The 10,682-nt window shown below is 35.5% G+C and overlaps 2 protein-coding genes across 3 annotated transcripts; one reads left to right on the top strand and one right to left on the bottom strand.

Moving 5' to 3' along the window:
- Positions 1-3,999: 3,999 nt before the first annotated feature.
- LOC127244205 (transcription factor MTB3-like) lies at positions 4,000-5,347 on the bottom strand. The gene has a single exon (XM_051264636.1). It carries the CDS (start codon positions 4,929-4,931, stop codon positions 4,164-4,166), a length of 768 nt encoding a protein of 255 aa, XP_051120593.1. The 5' UTR covers positions 4,932-5,347; the 3' UTR covers positions 4,000-4,163.
- Positions 5,348-5,695: 348 nt separating this feature from the next.
- On the top strand, positions 5,696-9,184 carry LOC127244200 (uncharacterized). Of its 2 annotated transcripts, none has more exons than XM_051264632.1 (2): positions 5,696-5,806; positions 6,286-9,184. In XM_051264632.1, the coding sequence occupies exon 2, from the start codon at positions 6,349-6,351 to the stop codon at positions 8,683-8,685; it is 2,337 nt and encodes a 778-aa protein (XP_051120589.1). In that variant the 5' UTR covers positions 5,696-5,806; positions 6,286-6,348; the 3' UTR covers positions 8,686-9,184. The 2 variants fall into 2 exon arrangements, 1 of the variants encoding a protein (XP_051120589.1); XR_007837096.1 differs by having other exon boundaries at positions 5,740-8,916; positions 9,007-9,183.
- Positions 9,185-10,682: the final 1,498 nt, after the last annotated feature.

The raw sequence follows: 10,682 nt of genomic DNA, 5'->3' as shown, positions 1-10,682 counted from the left end.
AACGGCAAAGAAGTGCTGACTTTCATTTCAATTTTCAACTCCGTGTGGAAACATTCGAATTAATTAATGAATTAATGATTGACTGTGCTTTTGCTTTAATGACATTTTGAGATTGTCTTCTGTCTGAAGTTTATTTCTCTTCCAAAGTCATTATAGACCGATCATTGTTTGTGCAGATATATTCTATATTCATTGTTTTGGATTCTCATGGAAAAAAATAAAAATAAAAATAAATTTTATAAACAATAAAAGTTAAACATAAAATTACGAGCCTTTAATAAGTATTTTAAATATTGAATACAATTTTTTTTAGAAAAAAAAAAATAAAAAAAAAATTGATGTATTAGGAGAGAATAAATATATACTCTTTTTAACTACTTATAAAAAAATAGTAATGTAATTTTCTTTTAATTCATTCACTCATAATATATACATTTTTTTAAAAGTAAGTTTGACTGTACTATAGATTATAAATACTTCTAATTTTAAATTTATTTACACTAATACTGTTACATCAAATTTAAATATATGGACAAAAAAATATTATAAATTATCAACTAAATACTACTATCTCTACTCATTTATTTATTGTATTCATTTTTTTTTTCGTCTGTCGTTTTTTTTTTTAAAAAAAATATTATACATTTTAATTTTTTAAATTTATAATTGTTTAAGTTTGATTAAACTAATTAATTCTCTTAATATTAATTTAAAATTATATTATTACAGAATAATTATTTTCACTAATATATTTTTTAATTATTATTTAAATATAATCTTTTTTTTTAAAAAAAGAAGAAAATAATTCTAAATTTGTATGATAAATTTTTTGAAAAAAAATAATAATAAGAGAACAAAATCCCTGTTTTTTAAAAATAAATTTATTATACTAAAGTGTATAGTTTTTTTTTTATTATTTATAAAATGAATGTGACAAGGTCATGGGTTCAAACCCCACGCTTCTAGGTCTGCCTGTTACACACTTACACATGGTTCGTTTGCAAGGTATTAGGTTCGGGCCTAGTTTGCAAAGTAAATTTTACACGGTAAAATTAAAATTGAATATATAAAATATTTAACATTTCTATTATACTGTGTATATATATATATATAATATGAACATGTAAATCTGCATGTAAGACTTAAATAGGTACATTTTATTTGAGCAGAAAAAAATATTTTAAGATTATTAAAACCAAACACGCCTTGCTTATGCAGTGAAAATACAATACGTCAAGAATAATATTCTTGCTGGAATACATTGTTTGACTAATTGGATAAGACGAGAATGAGAAAAACGACAAGAACTTGATTCTTGTTGCATTTGCTCCAATAGCTTTTTCAAATCCAATTATAATACTTAAAAGCTCCCATTATTATTTTTATTTCTTTGAAAAATATTTATTATATTTATATTATACTTTTATTTTATTATTATAAATATAATTTATAAAACCATTAAAATAAAAAATTTATGGGCAAAATTTTAACTATATACATATATAAAAATATATTATTTACGATATTATATTAAAATTAAATTAAGGTGAGGAAGTATGATTTACAAGTTTTATTTATTTATTTTTCTTTATGACATGACAATTTCAGGTCAGATTTAATTAGACATTTGTAAGTTATGTGAATATTAATATAAAGAATATTCCACTTTTGCAAATTTTTATTTTTATGTTATTAAATTAAGAATGCATCCCAAGAGAAGAATTGTCGGGTAAAGATATGTCAATTCCAACATTCTCAAATAAAGTAAAAAGGAAACAAGAAAAATAAAAATTGAAGGAGAAAAATGGGGTGACTAATATATTTAAAATTCAATTCTCCAAACAAACACAGTGCAACAATTTACATTTTGGAGTTTCAATTCACGAGACATCCAATAAATCTATCGCTAAATATACAATGAATTCTACGATTCAACAAATATTGATCACTAATTATTATATTTTACCGTCCTCTTTAGATATCCATATATAGGAAACTAACGATTAAACTGTTGTTAAAAAATTAACATACTACTTGTCTAATTGAAAGTAATTGACGCTCATGGGTTAATCTTCCTCTCCAATTAATTGAAAAATCAAATCATTCTTCTTCCGTTGAGCTTTAAGTCCTAAAAACACTCAGGTTGTATTTTTTTGTGGTTTTATCATAGTTTTTTAGTATGCAATTATTTTTTTTTCTCCAAAAATATCACATAATTTTTTTTTATATTATATTACAAATTTATTTTACATTTAAAATATTATATCAATTTTTATTTATATCACATCAAATAATTATTGAAATTTAATATTTTAATATTCAAAAATCCAAACCCAAAAACTAAAACCACAGACAAACACATTCTTCTTAAACATAAGAAATATAAAAAACAAACTATAGAAAGAGTTATGTTAGGCCAGCTCCAATCCATTAACTCCATTTATTCAGTTTTAATTCCAAATATGCAATTGCTACAATAATTTCACTTCTAACATTTTGTTTTTATTTGTATTTTATTTATCATTTAACTATCTCAATTTTTTTTGACAAATTTATATATTTCATAAAATATTATATTTAATTAACACAAACTACAAACATAAAAGCAAAATAACTAAAGCCCATAATAAAAAACATCAATAAATATTGTGAAGAAGTAAACAAACCCTGTATTAATCATTATGTGGACACTTAGGAGTATAAATATTTACACAATTTTTAAGACTCAGACTTGTTCAATTTCAATATAACGTGCATATATATATATATATATATATATACTATGCAGTAGTCAACAGTCAAAACTCGATTCCATGAAAAATAAAATTACACATAGTGGAAAAATTCCAGTCATCCCTTTTCCTTATTCTTCTTCATGCTCATGCATGCATTCTATATCTATCTATATATATGTGCAGATTGATTGTCTGATAGACAGTCCAATCCAAATTAAAGACAGTTCAGTTTGAAGAAAATTAAAACTTGAATTTTGTTTAGCACGATCGATGATGTCTCCTATTACCATAGTGATCTTGTTTATTGTCCTCCTAACCATCACCACTTCTTCTTCTTCATCATCATCTTCAAGCAGATATTGCAGAGCCTCAGCCACCAGAGTCTTGGCCCAAAAACAACAAGACCACCGCTATCTATGGATCAACAACAACAATAATAATAATATTAATATTAAAGAAGACAACCACCAGCAACGCCTCTTGCTGCCCTCGTTGCGTGCATGGCGCCGCCCCGTCAACCCACCCGCCCCTAATGGCTGCACATGGATCCCCAGCGGTGGAGGGACGCCCTGTGCCGCCGCCATCAACCAGCGCAACCATGCCGCCCGCCGCCGCTCCTCCTCTATCATCCCCAATCAAGCATATCTTCCCAACCAGGTGTTTCAGAATGGAATTCATCCATAAATAATAATTCCAAGAATAATTTTATGTTGTGATCATTAATTTTTTTCAGTAATTATTACGCATTCTGGTTTGGCGACGAAATAAGAAACAGAAATGATGCAATTGGGATAAAAGCGATGAAGTCTTTTGTGAAACAAAATTGCAATCTTTAATTTGTGACAATCAAGTCATTATGGGTCACGAGATAGAATAAGTTTTCTTGCCTACGAAAAAGATTACTAAATATTATTTCTTTCAATAGAGCAGCGTAAGTTTTGACTGTGGACTTCACATCCTAACTATCTATAAGGAATTAATTTCTTGCAGCAAGTTTCCAGTCAAGTATATGAATAAAATCGTTCAAAGATAGAAATATATATTTCATTCCATCAGTTTTCCTCTTTGGTTAACTGCACAAGTTTATGGATTTGACCAAAGAACTCTAACAACACAAAAAAGTTTCGAGTTTCACATCTGTTTATATTAGCTACTCATAAATGTCTTCTCTTTCACTTCTCCCACAGCTTCTTCAATGAAATTACATTGAATGATCGTCTAATCTAAAAAAAAATTTTCCATATAACAACTAGTAAGCCAAATATAAAAAAAGATGTGTGTATCATCTTGTATATAATTTCTCGAACAAGAACAGCACAAATCGACAAAAGAAGCAAATCCCCTTACAAGTCTACTCATAACTTCCACGACTCGTTACAAGAAAACGCGCTACAACACCATATGATTAGTAGTCATATTACCGATAAGTCATTTGGACAGAGCAGCAGCCAAGCGTTGTTTTAAATTCTCGGCATCGCCACCATCAGTTCCAATGCAAAAAGTATGAACAACTTCGCCGGCATCAGTTATCGCGACAGTAGATTCTTGAGCAGTCACTTGCTGATCCCTCAATGCCTTCACAACTCCGTGCACCGGGTGAGACTCCAACGGGCAGCTCACTCTAACAACTGCATCTTCGACCCTTTCATGAACGTCGATATCCAGTGGAGCAGCAGCAGCAGCACCCACTTTTTCTGCTTCCAAGTTTCTTATTTTCACCTGAAGATCATTGATGTAGGCGATGGCGTCGCCTAGCAGAGATGCTTTGTCCATCTTTGAGATATTCGGAACCACAGCCCTCAATGCATAGAATCGCTGGTTCAGCTTCTCCCGTCTCTGCCTCTCGGCTTCCACGTGGTTCAGTGGCTCCTCCCTCCCATTGGCCGGCTTTCTTCCCCGTTTTCGGGGCTTTTGTATGTCGAATGCCACGGAATCCTCCTTAGCTCGGTGCCCATTTGGTGAATTGCCTTTTTCTCTGCTCCCACCTGTCGATTGCAAGTCATGTGATTCCGAAGAAAACATGGAACCATCTTCCAGATTTGGAGATATGCTCATGCTCAAATCTTGCCCGAAAATCTTTGGACAGGGTTTCGCCAGCACGACGTTGGATTTCACAACAGATTCGGCCATTTCATTGCCGGATACTCTCTCCGGCATACCCTTTTCCTCTTCACTACGCCCCAACTTCTTCTCCATCTCCAATCAACACAAAATCCTCACAACACACAACAGCTATATATCTTATCGAATTAATACAATCCTATCTCAGAAAAGTAGGAAATTAAAAACAAATTCAATCTTCAAGCTTGAACAAAGCAGTTAAATCTAAAGCTATCATAGAGCAGCCACTCTGTAGAACGGAAATCGAAAACAGCAACAAAGAACTACCAGAAATTAAACAAACAAACGTATAAATTCATAACATATAAGAAATCAAAGAAAGCCAGGGCTTTTAATCCGAACCAAAATAAACCTTCAATCCCGAGAATTGCGTCCTAAATTTAGGAACGCGCACAAGACGAGATACCGCCAGCTACGGTCATTCTCAGTCTGAACCGAAAAATATATATAAATAAAACAAGAGAATGTAAGAACGTGATAAATGCACCAAAAGAGAGAGAGAGAGAGAGAGAGAGTTCTAGCCTGACTCGAGCACGAAGACTGGTTCATGAATTCTCTCACTGTGGAAGCTGAGAAAGGGGCTCGTGTTCCATGTGGATTGAGTTTCGATTGGGTTCGAAGTATCTGAACAACCCTAATTTTAACTTTAATTATTGCACCCTGTATCTTAATTCAAATCGACCGTCTTATTCTGGCTCTGCCACCTGTCCATGTGGTGGAATTTTTTATTGACTTTGGATGTAATATGTTGCCGCAATTTTGACTCTTGTCTGAAATTACACTTTTGCCCTCGAGAGGGATAATCTAGGGATTTGTTATTAACCTGTGGGCCAGGATGACGGATTTGCCCTCGTTCGTCGCCTCTATTCGGAGCCTCCGAAAGGTTTTTTCCTATCGCTCGCCTCTGCCCTTCAAAATTTATCAGCTTCCTTTGCCCTTCATTTTTTCAGGTATTTTCAAGCCTTTCAGTCCTCTACTTTTTTACGTATTTCGAAATTGATTGTGGCGCGCCAAAGCTCAAGAGGCGGCTGTGTCGCTCGCTGGGGTTGTGAGTGGGTTTTGATCTGAATGCGTCTTTGTGATTCAACCCTAATTTTGTGTTTCGTTGATTGTTTGATTCAGCGGCGACGATTTTTTATTTTTGATTTTTTTAATTTAAGGCGAAATTTTGGTTTTGGAATGAGGGTTTTTTTGGGGGGATTGGATGTGATTTCTGCTATCTCCGTGTTTTGTTTAACGTTGTGTGATTGGTTTGGATTTTGGTACACGCCTACACGGTGAATTTGTAACTTAATTGAATTGTTTCTTCTGTTGAATGATGAATGCTTATTGTCGTTGATTTTGGGGATCCGTTTTTTTTTTCTTTAATTTTACACTATTACTATTTGTATATAGAGTATCGTAAATTGTTATGATTCTTGATTACCAGCAAGTCGTGGTGAAGGCGGAGAAAGCTGCAAACGATTCTAATTAAGATAAGTTAGTGAAACGGATGGTGAATCAGGATCAGTTAATTGGTGCAAAACGAGCAATACAATTAGTTCAGGATGGGCATTTCAGTCTTGATCACAATCATATCTCTGTGAGTGGACAAAGTTCTGCCATGAAAACATCTGAATCGAACCACAGTTCGTATCTGGACTTGAGGCAAGAAGATGAGGATGATATAGGCTCCGGACAAGGCATTAGTTGTAGCCATTTTCAGGCTCCAGGTATTGACCCAGGTATGGCTCGTTCACATGCTCAAGATGTTGAATATCACAATGAGTATGATCAAGGCAGTGAGGATGAGAGTAAGTATGGCGTTGTAGACCAGAAGTTTTTAAATCTTGACAGTGGAGAAGCAAGAATTCATCAAGAGGATGGTGCCTCAGGAAATCTTGACAGCCAATTGACCCTTACAATTCCAGGCGACGAATTGGCCTTTTCAGGCAATAATGATTTTACCATTATGGAAACTAGTGACGTAGGTGGTGAGCTGATGATCCACCCGGATTCTGAAATGGGCGCCATGTCTGCACCCCATCTTTCGATATCCCAACCTGAGTATGGGATGGCATATCCTATTGTTCAATCCCGAATGATGGTTCCTGCACCAATGCAAGAATTGACTGTTGGACAGGAATTTCCTGATGTTAAGAGCTGTCGCAGGGCATTGAGGGACATGGCAATTGCGATGCACTTTGAGATCCAGACAGTCAAGTCCGACAAGATGCGTTTCACTGCCAAATGCGCCAGTGAAGGATGCCCGTGGCGTGTTCATGCAGCTAAGCTTCCTGGCGTTCCTACTTTCACCATTAGGACTATTCATTCGGAGCATACCTGTGGTGGTATAGATCATTTAGGTCACCAACAAGCTTCCGTACAGTGGGTGGCTAGCTCAGTAGAGCAACGCCTCAGGGAAAACCCACACTGCAAGCCGAAAGAGATACTGGAGGAGATACATCGCGAATATGGTATCACTTTGTCATACAAGCAAGCTTGGAGAGGGAAGGAGAGGTTCATGGCTTCACTGCGAGGTTCGTTTGAAGAGGATTATCGTCTTTTGCCACAATATTGCAACCAAATCAGACGGACAAATCCAGGAAGTTTGGCCTCAGTTTGTGTAAATCCTGTGGATAACAGCTTCCAACGCCTCTTTATTTCTTACCAAGCTTCGATATACGGGTTTCTGAATGGTTGCCTGCCACTCATCGGGCTTGATAGAACTGTGTTGAAAAATAAGTATATTGGAACGGTGCTTTTTGCCTCCGGATTTGACGGGGATGGGGCTCTCTTTCCATTAGCATTTGGCATTGTGGAAGAAGAGAATGATGAAACCTGGATGTGGTTTCTCTCAGAGCTGCACAATCTTCTTGATACAAACGCAGAGAACATGCCGAGGCTTACAATCCTATCGAATAGGCTGAAGAGCATTGTCGACGCTGTAGAAGTGAACTTTCCTACTGCTTTTCACGGGTTTTGCTTGCTTCACCTCACTGAGAGTTTCCGGAAGGAGTTTAACAATAATCTTCTTGTCAGCCTTCTCTGGGAAGCTGCTAATGCTCTGACTGTGATAGCTTTCGAAACAAAATTAACAGAGATAGGAAATATATCTCAAGATGCAGGCTATTGGGTGCGAGAAATCCCACCTTCTCTGTGGGCGACTGCACACTTCGCGGGGACCCGATTCAGGAATACGACCTCCAACATTGCAGAGTCTCTCAAAGCTTGGATCGTTGAAGCTTCCGGGCTGCCCATAGTTCTGATGATGGAGTCCCTACGACGCCATCTGATGACATGGTTCAATGAACGTCGGGAAGCCAGCATGCAGTGGACATCCGTATTGGTTCCATCTGCGGAAGGGCCAGTTTCTGAGGCTATTGAGAACGCACAAACTTACCAGGTTCTTCGGGCAGACGAAGCTGAGTTTGAAGTCGTAACCCATGACGGAACCCTCGTTGTGGATATCAGAAACCGTTGTTGCGCGTGCCGGAGCTGGCAGATATACGGGCTTCCTTGTTCTCATGCTGTGGCGGCTCTCCTCTCTTGCAGACAGAATGTGCATCGATTCGCCGAGAGCTGCTTCACGGTTGCTAGTTACCGGAAGACTTACTCACAGACAATTCACCCGATTCCCGATAGAACGCTGTGGCAGGAGACGGCGGGGGGGCATGAAAATGAAGAGGAGATTGTTGTGAACCCACCTAAGTCTCTCCGACCACCGGCGCAGGCGCGGAAACGACGAACAACGCACACGGGAGATCGAAGCCAGGTAAAGAGAGTGGTGCACTGTAGCAGATGCTACCAGACTGGACATTTTAGAACGACGTGTGCCACGCCTATATAGAGCTCTGGCAGGCATTGTCTTGATATTTTTGGGATTATCGGATATATATATGTGTGTGTGTGTGTGTGTGTGATGCTTGGAAGTCTGTGTGAGTATTATTTGATCACATTTGTGCTTCTTTTTGGGTGTTTGAGTTTGATTTCATTGGTTTTGTTTTGGGCACAACAAGAACAAGTGACTTGAAAAGAAAGATTCTTGAGCCATTGAATTGGAATGAATGAATTATTACAGGTATGTCTTCTGGAGGAGATTGTACTGATTTACAGTTAGATGTGGTGTGATTGAGTTTTGACGTTGACAATGACAATGACAATGACCCAGGGATTAAATTACAGAGGTGGGCACGTGTGCACGAACCACATCAAATCAAAAGTTAGCCGATTGTGTTATTCTAGTATTTTCAGCATTCTTGATTGTCTGTCTGAATAAATAAAATGGAAGTAGAGATGTAGATCAGAAACAGATGTATAAAGTCGTAAACTGACTCTCTGCTTTAAATAATTGGATGTAGGTATGTATGTATACATGCAATTGCGTTTCGTATAATACTTTGCTATCTTTCATTTTTATACTTTGCTATATGTTTAAATAAGTGGATAGAAAATTATAAATTTTTTTAATATATTGAAACGAATAATGGGTGCCTGAAACTTTTGATAGCACAAAATACCACTCAATCCAATTTCAACTTTTCTAGCAACTGATGCATCTTTAAGTTAGAATGTTCAAACTTATGTCAATTTTTAATTTTATTGATTCAAAAATTTATTAATTTTACTTTACCAAATAATAATCACTGTGCCCATAATTTCAATTATCCTGTTTTTTTTATTATCAAATTTCTTAATGAATTTCGGATAATATTTCACTCTGATTTTTATATTAAAATATTAGTAATTCTTAGTCTTCCGGAATCCAGATTAAATGAGCAGTAAAAATCATGTTAAAAAACTCTAAACAAACAGAACCTAAAATTTTTGTACATGTTTTTTAAAAAACCACCAACTTATGAAACCAAATCCGATCGGTCAGGATCAAACACGAACTGTCCAGCCGGAACGATGTTAGAATTTATTATGCCAATTAGATTATAGCAATCACTAGATAATTGTGTTAAATATATATAATTAATTAGAAGAAGAATATGAATATATATTATGCTCAAACATATCTCAACAAACTTTTTAATACATAGCGAATAAGAGCCAATTTGTGACCTGCTACAACATACAAAATACAATATTATATGTGTGAAAAACAGAAATATAAAAATAAAAAGCAACTGCTCTGCTCTGCTCTAGGTTTTAATGTTCCCGTTAGATAAATGAATTAATTAGGTAGCGCCACCCATACATACAACTATTGCTAGCAATTATAAATGACGAAAAACGACTCATTCAAATACAGCACTAGCCTTTGACTTTGATTCTTCTAAATAATAATAATAATAATAATGAACACACACCTAATAGGAAAATAATGATAATCTCTGTGTGTCTGAATAGATTTTTTCATATAAAATATAGAGTACAAGAATCCAGAATGAGCAATCTACATAGATTGCCCTTTTTTACCTGAAAAGATGGTTTTCATATAAAGTATACCGTGCAAGAACGAGAAACTAAATATAAACAAACACGAATATATTTGGTTCCTACCTCATCAAATTCTTTGACATGCCTTATTAAATAAATGGTCAATTCTTGCACACACTCTTATACCAATTAATACTAATTATGCTGTAAGAATGGCAACAGAGATTTGCGCGTAAGGATTTCCACATAGCGAAATCTCAGAGGTAGCTTCCAATCTACCCACCCGGCCGTACCGTACGGGATCTTAATCTTATCCTAATGATCCATTTATTACCACTAATTATTAACTCAAACAAAGCAAGCTGGCACTATAATTAATTAATTAATATTATTACAACACATTTGGTCAAAATGTCCAGCCAGATCTGAATTGACCACCCCCGCCACGTCACCATGCTTCCC

This window comes from Andrographis paniculata, unplaced genomic scaffold, assembly GCF_009805555.1.
Source record: "Andrographis paniculata isolate CXL003 unplaced genomic scaffold, ASM980555v1 Contig9END, whole genome shotgun sequence".
In the NCBI taxonomy this organism is placed as follows: Eukaryota; Viridiplantae; Streptophyta; class Magnoliopsida; order Lamiales; family Acanthaceae; genus Andrographis; species Andrographis paniculata.
Note: the sequence above shows the minus strand (reverse complement) of the source record. Positions and strands in the feature narration are given on the sequence as shown.

Bases quoted from the DNA above. Each gene is read 5' to 3' on its own strand.
- LOC127244205 (XM_051264636.1), bottom strand. From the start codon at position 4,931: ATGGAGAAGAAGTTGGGGCGTAGTGAAGAGGAAAAGGGTATGCCGGAG.
- LOC127244200 (XM_051264632.1), top strand. From the start codon at position 6,349: ATGGTGAATCAGGATCAGTTAATTGGTGCAAAACGAGCAATACAATTA.